General features: G+C 43.4%; 1 protein-coding gene across 3 annotated transcripts in view; it reads right to left on the bottom strand.

Moving 5' to 3' along the window:
* Window positions 1-16,551, bottom strand: part of zdhhc17 (zDHHC palmitoyltransferase 17) — a 150,605-nt gene that overhangs the window by 69,773 nt on the left and 64,281 nt on the right. For all 3 annotated transcript variants that reach the window (XM_043708813.2, XM_087996951.1, XM_087996952.1), the window contains exon 3: window positions 9,467-9,589. In XM_043708813.2, coding sequence (XP_043564748.2) covers window positions 9,467-9,589 — 123 coding nt within the window. The remainder of the gene's footprint in view (window positions 1-9,466; window positions 9,590-16,551) is intronic.

The following is a 16,551-nucleotide window of genomic DNA, read 5'->3' as shown; positions in this document are numbered from 1 at the left end:
TGCAAGTCAAACAAAGGCTTGGTAGTTCCCCAAAAAGCATTTGTTGCCCAAATGGTTCTTATGACAATTAATGAGAGTTTCATGGTCACCAAAATGAGATTGGCTTTGAATTCAATTAAGAAACGATTCTTGCAATTGAATTTGCAAAAGCTGCTGTGGTGGAGTGTAAATCAATTTCCTCCAAGCATTCACATGGGTCTGGATTACTGGGTCATTGACATTACCACTATGCTGTACCATCCCCAGGACTAATCTTGAAGATAATATTCAGACCAGAGTAATATATGCTCCCAACATAAAAACAATGTCCTCGAGAAATTCAGCAAGCTTATAAACATCTTTGGAGAGAGAAATGGAGTTAATGTTTACAGTCCAAAGAAGAATCATATTTGACTCTAAACATAAACTCTGCTTCCCTCTCCTCCGATGCTGCCAACATGTCAGAGTTTCTCTGGCATCTTCTATTTATATTTCATTCCAGCATCTACGATACTTTGCTATTATATTCCCTGTATGGTTGTCTGTCCAGATAAATCATTTGCACATGGCGAGGAACTGACAAAATGAGACATTGTATTAAATAAAAATAGGAAATATTGGAGGAACTCAGCAGATCTGGCTGCAGCTGTGATGAGAAAATTGTAAACACTGAGTCCAATGATGCTTCTTCAGAACTGTTCAGAAAAGTCATTGGACTTGAAACTGTTTTTTTCTCTCTGCAGATCTTGCCAGACCTGCTGGGTTTCTCCAGCACTTGGATTTTTACTTCAGACCTTCAACATCTGCAGTATTCAGCTTTTACTTGATACATGATTGTGAGTCATTCTGCAAATCAAAACCAAATCCATGATTTTACCTATGAAATGCACTGTTTAATGTTAAAAGACACAAAATCACAGGAGTCGTCGGGTCATTCAACCCTTTGAGCCTGCCCCATTGCTAAGTATTACCTCAACATAAATTTGAGCTCAATTCCCTTTATCCTTCATGTTGAACTTAACACAGCCTCTGAGTTGCAGAATTCCTAAGGTTAACCATTCCAAAATGATGGAATTCTGCCTTATCTCAGTGTGAAGTAGGCCTGCCCTTTTTTAGAATTTTGTAAGATTGCTTTACATTCTTCTAAACTCCAAATACCTGTAATACAGGAGCAGTCTCCTTAATCTTGCTTCATTTGGACTGTCCCACATCCTCCACTCCATCTATAGCAAGTATATTGTTCCTTAGGAAGAGTCCTGAACTGCAAAAACACCGCCGCTGCAGTCTCATTAGTGTTCCATATAACTGAAGCAGCCTTCTTTTTCTCTGGTATGCAAAGATACTATCACTCCTCACATAGCCTGGCTTAGACGCAGATTTCATAGCTCGAGTGACAACTCAGTCTCTACTTAATGACAAATTTCAGAGGGATGTTTGCAAGATGTCCTGCTCACCCCATTAATTGCAATGCACTGGGGCATAACACCCATGTTGTTAATGACACGCACTTATGCTCAAGTGCAGAATAAATGTCAACTAAACCTAGGTGGGCTACGTGACCTGGGGGGGGGGTCATGGCTAAATGTTGTCGTGTAAATTATATACTTGACCCTTTCTCATCTAAAACAGAAACATAGAAGATAGGAGCATGGTGGGGCCATTCAGCCCTTCATATTTGTAATCTTGGCTAGTTCAACAATTAACTACTGTTTTCCCTCATTTGTAGCTGAAGTGTTGAAACTATCAAGCTCCAGAAAATTGAAATGCATTCTGAGACAAGCTTCGACTGCAAAGCACACTCAAAAAGCAAGCAGTTACAAACAATTTGATTTTTCTATCTTAAAACCAAGCTAGTGACGCTTCAAGGCCAGTTTGATTTATCAATGACAATATCAAACACTTGATGATCATAGACAAAACACATCAGATGTAGTGTCAAGATCCCTCCGCTTTAGAATCCCAGAATGCTTACAGCGTGGAAGCTGGCCATTCGGCCATCAAGTCCACAATAACCCTCCAAAGAGCATCCTACCCAGATCCATCCCCCTACCCTCTAACTCTGCATTTCCCATGGCTAACTCACCTCGCCTGCTTACATTTGGACTGTGGTAGGAAACCCACACAGAGAGAACTCACAAACTATGCAGCCAGTCACCAGCGGGTGGAATTATACCCAGGTCCCTGGTGCTGTGTGGCAGCAGTGCTAATCTCTGTTCCACCATGCTGCACAGGAAGTTTGCAACTCATTGTCAGAAAACTGCCTGCATTCCTCCCTCAGTGCATGGTTAGGATCTGGAACGCACTGGCTGAAAGGGTGGTAAATGCAAAGTTAATTGGGGCCTTCAAAAATGAATTGTATAATTATCTAAAAAAAGATTCAAGGCAGCGTAGACTGGAAGAATTGAGAGGTGGTGGTAACTCTCAATCTCAGTTACCACAGTCTCAGTTGCAGAAAGCCCATATGGATATGATGGGCCAAAAGGTCTCTTTGGTGTTGTAATTATTCTATGGCTCCATTAACATGATTGCTCCCTACCATCCTTGCACCTTCTGTTTAAAGCAGTTACAGAAATACTGACTTAAAAGCAAAATTATATTGAGACACCCGACCAGCATTTGATTGTAATAAATGCATTGTACTTGTCTTATTATTCACTCCTGCAACATTGGTGTCACCTGCGAGCCAGCATTTATACCTGTCCCTAGTTGCCCCTTGAGAAGGTGGGGGTGAGCTGCCTTCTTGAACCACTGCAGTCCATGTGCTATAGGTAGACCCACTATACCATTCGGAAGGGAATTCCAGGATTTTGACCCAGCAACAATGAAGGAATAGCGATATATTTCCAAGTCAGGTTGGCGAGTGGCGAGGAGGGAAACTGACAGGAGCAATTATGGCACCAGCAGACACAGAGTTAGCTCCTCCCAGTGATTGGAGATCGCAACAGCAGCAACGTAACATCGCTGTTCCTCTCAATGATTGGCAGTGGCAACAGAGACGGCTCGCTCCAGGAAAGAGTGGTGGCAGTGGAGGCATCAGCGCCAGTTCATCCCGGTTACTGGTGGTGTCACTGGCAGCAGCAATGACAATCGTGGAGCAGGGCTCAGGAGGCAGACCGAAACTGAAGGTCAGGTCCGGGCCCTGGGAGTTGAGATTTTAAAATTATGATGTTTTTCTTTTTCTTTGCCTGTCACTTGAATTTCTTCTCTTGTTTTTGGTTTTGCATTTTAAGATGGCACTGCAAAATGGGAACTTTCTATACTTTTCACTGTCCTTCTTTATTCCAGTACTTGAGTACATGTGACAATAAAACCTAATTCTAATTCATGTATCTGTTGCCCTCATACTTCTGGATAGAAGTGGTTTGGAAGATGCTTTCTGAGGATTTCAGGTGAATCTCTGCAGCATATCTTACAGATAGTACACACTGCTACGACTGAGCGTCAGGGTTGGAGGGAGTAGGTGATGGTGGATGTGGTGCCAATCAAACAGGCTGTTTTGCTCTGGATGTTGTCAAGATTCCGGAGTGTTGTTGAAGCTGCACCCCATCCAGGCAAATGAGGAGTATTCCATCACACTTCTGACTTGGGCCTTGTAGATGATGGACAGGTTTTGGGGAGTCAGGAGGTGAGTTACTCACCACAGTATTCCTTGCTTCTGATCTGGTCATATTTAAGTGGCGTGTCCAGTTGAGTTTCAGGTCAATGGTAACCCCCAAAATGTTTACGGCGGGGTAATTCGGTGATGGTAACACCATTGAATGTCAAGGGCAATGATTAGATTGTCTCTTACTCAAGATGGCATTTGAATGGCGTGAATGTCAGTTGCCACTTGCTAGCCCTAGCCTGATTATCGTCCAAATCTCTGTTCAAAACCATTCGCAACACGTGGCCCAGTTGGATTGGTACTGCTTTTTGAATACAGTTAAAAAGAACACAACACCAGATTATGGTCCAACAGGTTTATTTGGAAGTACTAGGTTTTCGAGCACTGCTGCTTCACCGGGTAGCTGTGGAGCAGGATCATAACAGACAAAATTTATAGCAAATGATCTCAGTGTCATGCAATTGAAACAATATACAGAGGAACCTCGATTATCCGAATACCAATTATCCAAAGGAGATCTTGAGGTCGCGATGGAAACATTGCATCAAAGATGTGTTTCCAACAGTGATTGCGTCTTTTGATTACCGTGATTAAATAGGCACCGTCTCCGAACGACTGACCGCCCGCTCTCTCCCTCTCCCCACAGTTTCCCTGGGGTTTTACACAGGGCTTTACCCTAAACTCCCTTTCCCCAGATAATCTCTTCAACATTGTCCTGTACAGGGGTAAGGTGGAACCTGTCAAAAAGTTGCAGTAAAATGTGTGTATGGCTGTGGCTGCGTGTGTGCATGCGTGCTATTTGGAGACTTACCCCACAAAGGCAACTGCAGCAGTCTTGTTGTTGGTGTCCAGTCCAGCTGCCGGGGGGGGGGGGGGGGGGGGGGGGGGGTGGCAGTGCTGGACAGTGTTTGGGGTGAGGGTAGGTGTTGGGGGCGTGGAGAGATATTGGATGGGGTGGGGGGCAGTGGGGACAGTGTTGGGGGTGAGGGGAGGTATTGAAAGGGGTTGGGGCGGGGGAACGGTGTTGGGGGGAGGTGGTGCGTGGAGTTGGGGGTGGGGCGGGGGGGGGGGGGGGGTGTTCCATGGGGTTGGGGGCGGGGGGGGATGGTGTTGGGCAGGGGGAGGTGTTGCATGGGGTTGGGGACGGGGAAGGGGAGGTGTTGCATGGGGTTGGGGGCAGAGGGAGGCATTAAACGGGGTTGCGGGGGGTAGGAAGGTGTTGCACAGGGTTGGAGGGGCGGTACCTCGTGCGCTGTGTGCTGCTGCAGTCTCCTGAACGAGGAGTAGACTTTAAAAACTCCGAGCTCCAGAGGCATTTTTTTGATTAACCGAATAATCGATTATCCGAACGCAGTAGTGCCCACCCATCACGTTCGGATAATCGAAGTTCCCCTGTATTGAACAAACCTAGATTGCTGTTAAGTCCTCCATCTTATAGAATTGGTTGGAGGTTTTGGTTCATTCACATGTAAATGTCAGAAATTCTTTCAAATCACATTCTCGAGATAACATAAGGTTTTATAAAAAAAAAAGTGACATCTGAGCTCAGACAATGCATTAAAGGTGCAAGGTTAGAGTCTGTCTGTATCTCAATCTTGAGCAGAACTGGTTCTATTTCCAAAGTATGCATTTATAAAATGTTATATGGATTGACTGCTTGCATTGAGTGCCTGCAGATCGTGTGCTTTTTCAACAAAACAGTTGTGTGTGAGTGCGTGCATGTGAGGGGGAAAGGGAGATGGAGAGAGGTAGAGGGAGAGGGGGAGAGAATCTGCAAGTGAGATTGTGTATGCATGCTTGGCAGAGTGTGTGCATAAGTGTGATGGAACATAAGCCTGTGAGAGGATGTGAGCATGGGTGAGTGTGGGGTGTGTGCGTGTCTGAGAGGATCTGCATGAGTGTATAAGTATGTAAGAGAGTGAGAGTGCGCGAGAATATGAGTGTGAGAATAGTGTAGTGGTGTCACATATAGAACATAGAACATAGAAGAATACAGCGCAGTACAGGCCCTTTGGCCCTCGATGTTGCGCTGATCCAATCCCACCTAACCTACACTAGCCCACTATCCTCTATATGCCTATCCAATGCCCGCTTAAATGCCCATAAAGAGGGAGAGTCCACCACTGCTACTGGCAGGGCATTCCATGAACTCACGACTTGCTGAGTAAAGAACCTACCCCTAACATCTGTCCTATACCTACCCCCCCTTAATTTAAAGCTATGCCCCCTCGTAATAGCTGACTCCACACGTGGAAAAAGGTTCTCATGGTCAACCCTATCTAAACCCCTAATCATCTTATACACCTCTATCAAGTCACCCCTAAACCTTCTTTTCTCCAATGAAAAACAACCCCAAGTGCCTCAGCCTTTCCTCATACGATCTTCCTACCATACCAGGCAACATCCTGGTAAACCTCTTCTGCACTAGTTCCAGTGCCTCCACATCCTTCCTATAGTATGGCGACCAAAACTGCACACAATACTCCAGATGCGGCCGCACCAGAGTCTTATACAACTGCAACATGATCTCAGGACTCCGGAACTCAATTACTCTACCAATAAAAGCCAGTACGCCATATGCCTTCTTCACCACACTATTTACCTGGGTGGCAATTTTCAAAGATCTGTGTACATGGACACCAAGATCCCTCTGCTCATCCACACTACCAAGTATCCGACCATTAGCCCAGTACCCCATCTTTTTGTTACTCTTACCAAAGTGAATCACCTCACACTTAGCTACATTGAACTCCATTTGCCACCTTTCTGCCCAGCTCTGCAGCTTCTCTATATCCCGCTGTAACTTGCCACATCCTTCCTCACTGTCAACAACTCCTCCGACTTTCGTATCATCTGCAAACTTGCTCACCCAACCTTCTAACCCCTCCTCCAGGTCATTTATAAAAATGACAAACAGCAATGGTCCCAAACAGAGCCTTGCGGAACACCGCTAGTGACAGCACTCCAAGATGAACCTTTGCCATCAACTACTACCCTCTGTCTTCTTCCAGCCAGCCAATTCCTAATCCAAACCTCCAACTCACCCTCAATGCCATACCTCCGTATTCTTTGAAGTAGCCTACCGAGGTTTGGTATCCATGAGGATGGCCTCAACTGGGACCTTGGGTTCATGTCACACTTCAGGTGACCCTACAACATTATTCTCTCTCTCACACACTCTTACATATGCACTCCCGCTCTCATACACACGGTCTCTCAGACACACATGCATCACACCTCTTCTCCCCCCCCCCCATACACCCATGCATATACCCTTTCACAAGCTTATATTCCGTCTCACACACTCTACCAAGCACACACAAACACACTCCCAGGCAGACACTTCTGCGCACACTCACACTCTCTGTTACACCTCCCCCCCCACCCGACACACACACTCTCCCTCACATGCACGCGCATACACACGCAAGTCTATGGGGTGAATTTGCATTTGCAGAATTGTAATGGTTATACATTCTATTTTGCTGAAAAAGCACACATTAAGCACAGAAGAAAGTGAGGACTGTAGATGCTGGAGGTCAGAGTGTGTTGCTGGGAAAGCACAGCAGTTCTGGCAGCATCTGAGGAGCAGGAGAATCAACGTTTCAGGCATAAGCCCTTCATCAGGAATGAGGCTTGCGGACTGGGGCTGAAAGATAAATGGGAGGGCGGTGGGGTTGGGGGGAAGGTAGCTGAGAAAGCAATAGGTGGATGAAGGTGAGGGAGAAGGTGATAGGTCGGAGGGGGGAAGAGATGTCCAGGTCCGGAGGGCGGTGCTGAGTTGGAGGCTTGGGACTGGGATAATATGGGAGATGGGGAAATGAGGAAGCTAATGAAATCCACATTTATCCCATGTGGCTGCAGGGTCCCAAGGCGAGTATGAGGCATTCTTCCTCCAGGCGTCGGGTGGTAACGGTTTGGCGGTGCAGGCAGCCCAGGACCTTCATGTCCTTGATGGAGTGGGCATGATGGACTGATCCGCCTTCTTGCGGATCATTTCAGAGAACATCTCTGGGACACGCGCACACACCAACTCCACCACCCCATGGCTAAACACTTCAAGTCTTCAACGAAACCATTACCACCCGACGCCTGGAGGAAGAACGCCTCATATTCCACCTTGGGATCCTGCAAGCACACAGGATAAATGTGGATTTCATTAGCTTCCTCATTTCCACTCTCCCCCACATTATCCCAGTACTGAGCCTCCAACTTGGCACCGCCCTCCAGACCTGTCCAACACTCCCCCCTCTGACCTATTACCTTCTCCCACATCTTCATCCACCTATCGTTTTCTCAGCTACCATCCCCCCAACCATTTATCTCTCAGCCCCAGCCCAAGCCTCATTCCTGATGAAGGGATAATGCCCGAAACTTCGATTCTCATGCTTCTCTGATGCTGCCTGACCTGCTGTGCTTTCCCACATTCTGCAGGCAGTCAATGCAAACAGTTAATTCATATAACATTTTATAAATTCCTACTTTGGAAATAGAACCAGTCTGACTCAACATTGGGACACAGACAGACTCTCACCTCACACCTTTAATGCATTGTCTGAGCTCAGGTGTCACTTTTTTTTTAAAATAAAACCTTCAGTTATCTTGAGAATGTGACTGGAAAGGAGTTCTGGGATTTACATATTATTGCACTAAAACCTGCAAGCATTCTAAAAGATGCAAGACTGAGCAGCAATCTAGGTTTGTTCACTATATCGTTTGAGTTACATGACACAGAGATCATTTACTATAAATTCTGCGTCTTATGATCCTGCTCCACAGATACCTGATAAAGGAATAGTGCTCTGAAAGCTAGTACTTCCAAATAAACCTGTCAGACGATAACCTGGTGTTGTGTGATTTTTAAACTTTGTATAGCCCAGTCCAACACCGGCACCTCCACATTTTGCATACAGGATATACTTGAGCAATTTTCCACATTGTTGGGTAGATGCCAGTATTGTCACTGTAGCTGAAGTATTCCTTTACTGAAGGAAACTGCCATCCTTACCTGATTTGGCCTCTATGTGACCCCAGACCCTCTGTGGTTGACTCTTAACTGCCCTCTGACCAATTAGTAATGGCAATAAATGCTGACCCAGCCAGTAACACCCTCATCTCATGAATGAATGAAACAAAAGTCCATTCACTTTTGGGACGTGGGAGTCACTATCTGGCCAATCGGGCGGCACGGTGGCACAGTGGTTAGCACTGCTGCCTCACAGCGCCGGAGACCCGGGTTCAGTTCCCGCCTCAGTCGACTGACTGTGTGGAGTTTGCACGTTCTCCCCGTGTATGCGTGGGTTTCCTCCGGGTGCTCCGGTTTCCTCCCACAGTCCAAAGATGTGCAGGTCAGGTGAATTGGTCATGCTAAATTGTCCGTAGTGTTAGGTAAGGCGTAAATGTAAGGGTATGGGTGGGTTGCGCTTCGGCGGGTCGGTGTGGACTTGGTAGGCCGAGCGGCCTGTTTCCACACTGTAAATAATCTAATCTAATCTAATCTAAACTTATTGTCCATCCCTCGTTGCCCTTGAGAAGGTAGAGGTCAACTGCAGTCCATGTGCTTTGGGTGTCATATAAACTGCAAAACCTTGAACAGAATTAATCATGAGGAATAAATAAACTGATACTGAAATGTTTTCTCTGTCAAATCAATCAAACATAACAATTTTACCAAAGTTGCAAATAAGATTCGCTTTGTACGGGCATTCCACAATTATAAGAAATATGAGTACACAATAATACAATTATTATTACACCAATCAGATTGTCTAAGTACCAGTTTTGCTCCCAACTGCATTTAAACAAATTTATTAGAAGACAACTTCTAACATTTCACAACGTGCACAATCATTCAATGAATAGTAATAACTCTCAAACAGCTACCTGCTCAGATCAATTCTGTTATTGATTGCAGCCCAGTGCAGCAGTGTAACATTTTCTTTGTCAGGCTGCCGTACATCGTAACCTGCTTCCACAAGTTCTCGACAGCGGTCAAAGATGCCATATCTAGGATGAAAATAAAATAAATGCTTATACCCGTGCATACGTACGACATTTGTCTTTTTGTAACCTTTGATAAAATTCAGAACTAAATTTAGTAATTTCCATTTTATTTCTCATTACACACATAACCTTGAGAAAAATACATCTCTGGGCTTAAAGCTGGTAACTTGATCAGTCAAACAAGGAAATTCTTACATACAATCTGAACTTTATGTTGAGTTGCTCCTCAGTGGGGAAGGGGTATCGTGTAAATGCAACAGTTGTCTCAAAGTTTGGATGAGAAATGAATTGTGGAGGGAAGAGTAAGAGGAGAAATGAGGAAAAAGGACCTCAACTTTGACCCTCTATCCAATTACATCTGTGGAAGCTGACATTAATATGGCCAGTATTGTTCTTGGCTGTAATGCTCCCAGCTGAAAATGTGTTGCTGGAAAAGCGCAGCAGGTCAGGCAGCATCCAGGGAACAGGAGAATCGATGTTTCGGGCATAAGCCCTTCTTGAGGAATGAGGAAAGTTTGTCCAGCAGGCTAAGATAAAAGGTAGGGAGGAGGGACTTGGGGGAGGGGCGTCGGAAATGTGATAGGTGGAAAGAGGTCAAGGTGAGGGTGATAGGTCAGACTGGGGTGGGGGCGGAGAGGTCAGGAAGACCTCTGCTGGACAAACTTTCCTCATTGCTGAAGAAGGGCTTATGCTCGAAATGTCGATTCTCCTGTTCCCTGGATGCCCCCTGACCTGCTGCGTTTTCCAGCATCAGACTTCACTTTCTGAGCAAACACTGTACCTATTTAATAAATGAGAAGTTATGATATGAGGTAAAAACAATGACTGCAGATGCTGGAAACCAGATTCTGGATTAGTGGTGCTGGAAGAGCACAGCAATTCAGGCAGCATCCGACGAGCAGCAAAATCGACGTTTCGGGCAAAAGCCCTTCATCAGGAATAAAGGCAGAGAGCCTGAAGCGTGGAGAGATAAGCACCCATTCTCCTGCACTGTGCACAGGACAATCCTCTAAGAATCCAAATATTACATACAATTCACAAAATAAAAAACATCTTCTTCCTCATCTACTTAACTAGCTTCTGTTTAAATGGATCTCAGCAACCTGCCTTAAGCCAGTGAGCTCCATATTCTAATCACTCGAGGTAGAGACGATTTTCCTGAATTTCTCACTGAAATTAACAGCAAAGTTATATTTGTTTGGTTTGATACTCCACTCATACCAGACACAGTAGGTTAAGTCCATTATCAGAAATTTGCCAAACAGACAATAACATCATAAAATGCACGGTCTGAGTATTGCTGAAATAGAGACTATTGCAAAATGCTGCAGCGCACAAGGGACTGGGTATCCTTGCAATGTTTTACAAAAAGATAACATGAAGGCATTGGATGCAATAAAAGCAACAGAATTTACAGTATCCCAGCAATTATACTGGAGCTTTAAGCTCCAGAACGAGCCATACCCCCCTGGTTAAAATAAAAACAAATTGCTGCTAATGTTGGAGATCTAAAATAAAAGCAAAAATTATTCGAGAATCTCAGCAGGCCTAGCAACAACAGTAGAGACAGAAACAGAGTTGAAGTTGAGTTCAGATATGACTTGTTTGGGACACGATTAGTCAAGATGTTTCTGTGCAGCTATAATCTTGGTATTTACATTGAAACATAGCAAACAGAGGAGGAGGCCATTCAGCTCTTTGAGCCTGCTCCGTCATTCACCATGATCATGGCTGATCGTCCAGCTCAATAGCCAAACCCATTTTCTCCCTATAACCTTAGATCCCATTCACCCAAAGTGCTATACCTTGCTGCCTCTTGAACACATTCAATGTTTGGAATCAACTGCTTCCTGTGGTAATGAATTCCACAGGCTCACCACTCTTTGGGTGAAGAAATGTCTCATCATCTCCGTCCTAAATGGTCCACCCTGAATCCTCAAACTGCGACCTCTGGTTCTGGAAGCTCCCACCATTAAGAACATACTCCCTGACTCTACCCTGTCTCGCCCTGTTAGAATTTCATAAATCTCTCTGAGATACCCCCTTATTTAGCTAATCATTTGGAAAATTGCCTATTTATGCCTTGACCACAAAATGCGAGACTAAAGCAAACTAGTCTACTTTCAATCCAATCATCAGCAATGTTATCAAATGATCCTGACTCATCAACAACCTGCTCATAACATTCAATTTATGCCTTATGACTCTTGATGACATACCATCAACATAGGATGAACTCTGGTTTAAAATATAGGACGGTATGCCTGGTGCTGCTCCAAAAATTCCATGAAGCAACAAAACAGGACTACTTTCGTGCCAACCAATGCTGACAGCAAGTGATTCACAGCTGAGCAATTCCACAAACAATGGATCAGTTCCAGGTTCTGCAGCCCTGATACATTCAGTTTTAAAGGCTGGTGAACAGCTCACTAGTAGGAGGCTCCATAAATATTCCTATCATCAACAAAAGGAGAGCCCAGCACAAGAAATAAGGCTGAAGCATTTGCCACAATCTCGCTCCAGTTCGGCTTTCTCCAGACATCCCAGCATGACAGATGTCAGTCACAGAATTAGTACAGTGCAGAAGGAAGCCATTCAAAGCATCATCCCTGCACTGGCTCTTCAAACAAGCATCATTACCGACTGTTAACTTCCTGCTTTTTCCCACACCCTTGTACATTATTTCTATCCAAATAATTACCCAATGCTTTCTTAAATATCTCAATTGAACTTTGCTTCCATGCATTTCCTGGCAGTTATCCTATACTTTAACTATTTGTTGCTTGAAGATGTTTTATTCCCTCACATCACCTTTGCTTCGTTTGCACATCGCTTTAAAACTACATCCTCCCTTCATGGTCCTTTTGAGTGGGAATAGCTTCTCCCTTTCAACTTTATCAAGCCTGCTCATGAGTTTGGAAACATCCATCCCATTTCCTCTCAGCCTCCTTGTCTCCAAGGAGAGCCATGTTAATTACAATGACATTGGTGTAATAGTTGGAGGTGACCTTAGTTCAAGAGATCAGGGAGAACCCATTGGGTGGACTTGACAAAAAGTAGGGGTAAGAATAGTCTACAGACCCACAATGGTAACCACAATAGAGGAGCAAGTACAGATGAAGAAATACTGAATGCCTACGGTAAAAGGACAGCAATAATTCTTAGCTATTTTAATCTGAAAATTGAGACATTTAAAGAATGTTTTCAAGATAGCTTTTTGTTAAGTGCAGGACAGTTTAGAACTGACTGGAAAGAAGACTTGCCAGATGAGGAAATGTGAAATGTGACAGGATTACTGAACGAGCTCAGAATTAAGCCACCCCTAAGTAACAGGTAATGTGAATGTGGTGCAGTGGCAGTGCTGTTACCCCTGGACTGAGTGGCCCAGGTTCAATTCTCACTTGCTCCAGAGGTATATAATAACGTCTCTGAACAAGTTGATTTCAAAAATAGGTAAAATAAATATAAAGCATATAATGTGAACGGATTTTACATCTGGTTTGAAAGGTAAAAGAGTGGGTCTAAGACCAGTATTTTCATGTTAAACAATGGCAATTATGTGGCCATGAAGATGAGATGGAGTGAACTGGGCTAATTTGTGAGGGGACAGATCAATAGAGAAGTGGCAGACACAAAGAAAAATTTCATAATAACCACAATAAGTATTTTCCTATTACAGAGAAAACGTATAAAGGTAGGACACAACATCTCTGGTTAACCAAAAAAGTCAAGCATCAAACATAATTGCACAATTATAGACAGGTCAGATAGTAAATAAATTGGGGGTGGCATGGTGGCCCAGCAGTTAGCACTGCTGCCTCACAGCATCAGGGACCTGGGTTCAATTCCAGTCTCACACAACTGTCTGTGCGGAGTTTGCACATTCTCCCCATGTCTGCATGGGTTTCCTCCAGTTTCTGCCCACATCCAAAGATGTGCAAGGTCGGTGAATTGGCCACGCTAAACTATCCATAGTGTTCAGGGATGTGTGGGTTAGGTGCATTAGTCAGGGATAAATGTAGAGTAATAGGGTTGGGGATTGGGGCTGGGTGGGATACTCGTCGGAGGCTCGGTGTTGACTTGTTGAGCCAAAGGGCCAGTTTCCACACTGTAGGGATTCTTCTAAGATTCTAAGAAAATAAAAAACAGCAGAGAATGATTAAAAATCTTAATCAGGAGAAGGAAATTAGAATGAGAGATGTTACCTAGAAAAGTAAAAATGCACCAAGCTTCTGCAGGTATTGAAAAAGAAAGAAGGTAAGTAAAATGTATGCTGGTCTTCCAAAGAGTGAGAATGGGGTACTAATTGTAGATAATGAGGAAATGAACAAATATTTTGTCTCAGTGTTCATTATAGAGGAGACAAAAACATTCCAGTAATAGCTGTAAATCAAGAGGAGGAAGGGAGAGAGAAACTTGGTGAAATCATAATCAGCAGGGGAGTCGTCATGAGCAGACAGATGGAGTTGCAGGCTGATAAGACACTGGGTGTTGATATAGTTTCACCCTAGATTCTTAAGAGATTTCTAATGATATATATCATGGATTAGTGTTAAAATTCTGAAATTCACTCAATCCTGAAAGGTTCCGTTAATTGTGCTGTAAATGCTGCATTTACTCAGGTAAACAGTTCTCAGTTTGGACTTTTTAAGCATTATTAATGATTCTGGTTATAATTCTGGGAGGTGATGGCCTAGTGGTATTTTTACTAGATGAGTAATCCAGAAAACTCAGGTAATATTCTGGGGAGATGGATTTAAGTATATGGAATTTGAATGCAATAATAATCTGGAATTAAGAATCTAATGATGACCATGAAACTGTCGTAGACTGTCAGAAAAACCCATTTTGTTCACTAATGTCCTTCAGGGAAAGAAAGCTGTCACCCTCACCTGATCTGACCTACACGTGACTTCAGACCCACATCAATGTGGTTGACTCTCATGTGCCCTCTAAAATGGCCAAGCAAGCCATTCATGTCATAGGCAACGAGGGATAGCCAATAATTGCTGACCAGCCAGAGACACCCATGTCCCACGAGTGAACTTTAAAAAATTCTTCTGCACTCTGCTGCTTATATTTTCAGTCTCTTCTGGTCACACTTTGATTATTGCTAACCTGTACACTATCCTGCACCTTTATTCTCATTCCCTTTTGTTCTAATGAAACCCCTATTATTTAGCTTAAAGCTGAATTTACAACTCCAGTTACATTATTCACTGGTACACTAGCCGTAGAATGGTTCAAGTGAGGCCCAACAGAACAGCTCTCTCTTTCCCTGGCACTGGTGCTTTGCCCCATCAGAATTAATTTATCCCACACCAAAATCTGAGCCACACATTTATTTCTCTAGTTTTATTTGTCTTAGACCAATGTGATTTGCTCAGGTAGTAATAGTGAGGTCCTCATCTTTGTGGTTATGATAGTATTCTTCATTAAGATGGAGAGTGACATCACTGACGCTGAGCTGAGGGTCCTGATTCTAATTAAGGGAAACTATAACAGAATGAGTGAAAATTGATTCAGATAAATTGGGGAATATCGGTTAAAGGGACGATGATGATAGGCAATAGCAAACATTGAAAGAGTGCACCGGTACATTGGAACAACTATTCCTGTCTGGCACAAATATAAGATGAAAAAGGTGGCTCGACCATGGCTAACAAGGGAAATAAAATATTGAGAAATTAGGGAAATCAGTTCTGAGAAAAGGTCACCAGGCCTGAAATGTTAATTCTATTTTTCTTCACAGATGCTGCCAGACCTGCTGAGCTTTTCCAGGAACTTCTGTTTCTTAGAGATCGCACTGAATTGAAGGAAGGAATGTATAAATTTATCAAAAAAAAAACCTGAGGACTGGGGACAGTTAAGATTTCAGCAAAGGAGGACACAGGAATCAATTAAGAGAGGGAAAATAGAGTATGAGAATAAGCTTATGGGGAATATACTAATTGGTTGTAAACCTTCCAGAGGTATTTGAAAAGAAAAAGATTAGTGAAGAAAAATGTAGAGCTCTTACAGTAAGAAGCAAGGGAAGTTATAAAGGGTACAAACTGATGACGTACAAACTGATGACAGACCAACTGGAAAAGGACTTAGGTTCAGATTTCACAAAGGAGATCACAAAACTCTTGGGCAACACAGGGTTTAGTTAGAGGGATGAATGGAAGGAAATCAGTATTAGTAGAGAAATGACACTGCAGAAATGAATGGCATTTAAGGCCAATAAATCCCCAGGACCTGATAACCTATATCTCAGAACACTCAAGGAAATGGCCCTTAATATAATGATTGTATTAGTGATCAGTTTTTAAATTTCTGTTGACTGACAAACAGATTGGAGAGTGGCTAATGTAACCCTTTGATTTAAAAAAAAAAGGAGATAGAGAAAAAACATGGAATTATTGACATTGGTAGGAAAATGTTAGAGTGCATTTAAAAGAAATAATATCAGAGCACTTGGAAAACAATGACAGGATTGGACAGAGTCAGCATGGATTTGCGAAAGGGAAATCATGCTTGAAAAATCAACTTGAATTTTTTTTGAAGATTTAATCAGTAGAGTTGAGAAGGGGGAGCCAAACATTGCGGTTTATTTGGACGTTCAGAAGAGATTAACATGTAAAATTGAAGTGCATGGGATTGAGGGTAGTATAGATGGATAGAGAACTGGTCGCAGATAGAAAACAAAGAGTAGAAACAAATTGATATTTTTCTAAATGGCAGGCAGCGACTCGTGGGCGAGTACAGGGATTACTGTTTAAGCGCCAACTATTCACAATATATGTTCATAATTTAGATGAAGGCACTAACTGTAACATTGCCAAGCTTACAGATGACAAGGCCTGAGAGGAGCCAGGTGAGCTGTATAGAGGATGCAGACATGCTTCAATGCAAGTTGAAATTTGAATGTGTTGAACATTTGAAATTTGTGATTTGAACTTGTTGAGCTTGGGCAATGTCAG

This window comes from Chiloscyllium plagiosum, unplaced genomic scaffold (genome assembly GCF_037043375.1).
Source record: "Chiloscyllium plagiosum isolate Xiang-an unplaced genomic scaffold, Cpla_swu_hap1 HiC_scaffold_19, whole genome shotgun sequence".
NCBI classification, from domain to species: Eukaryota; Metazoa; Chordata; class Chondrichthyes; order Orectolobiformes; family Hemiscylliidae; genus Chiloscyllium; species Chiloscyllium plagiosum.
This window is presented reverse-complemented; position numbering and strand designations above follow the sequence as displayed.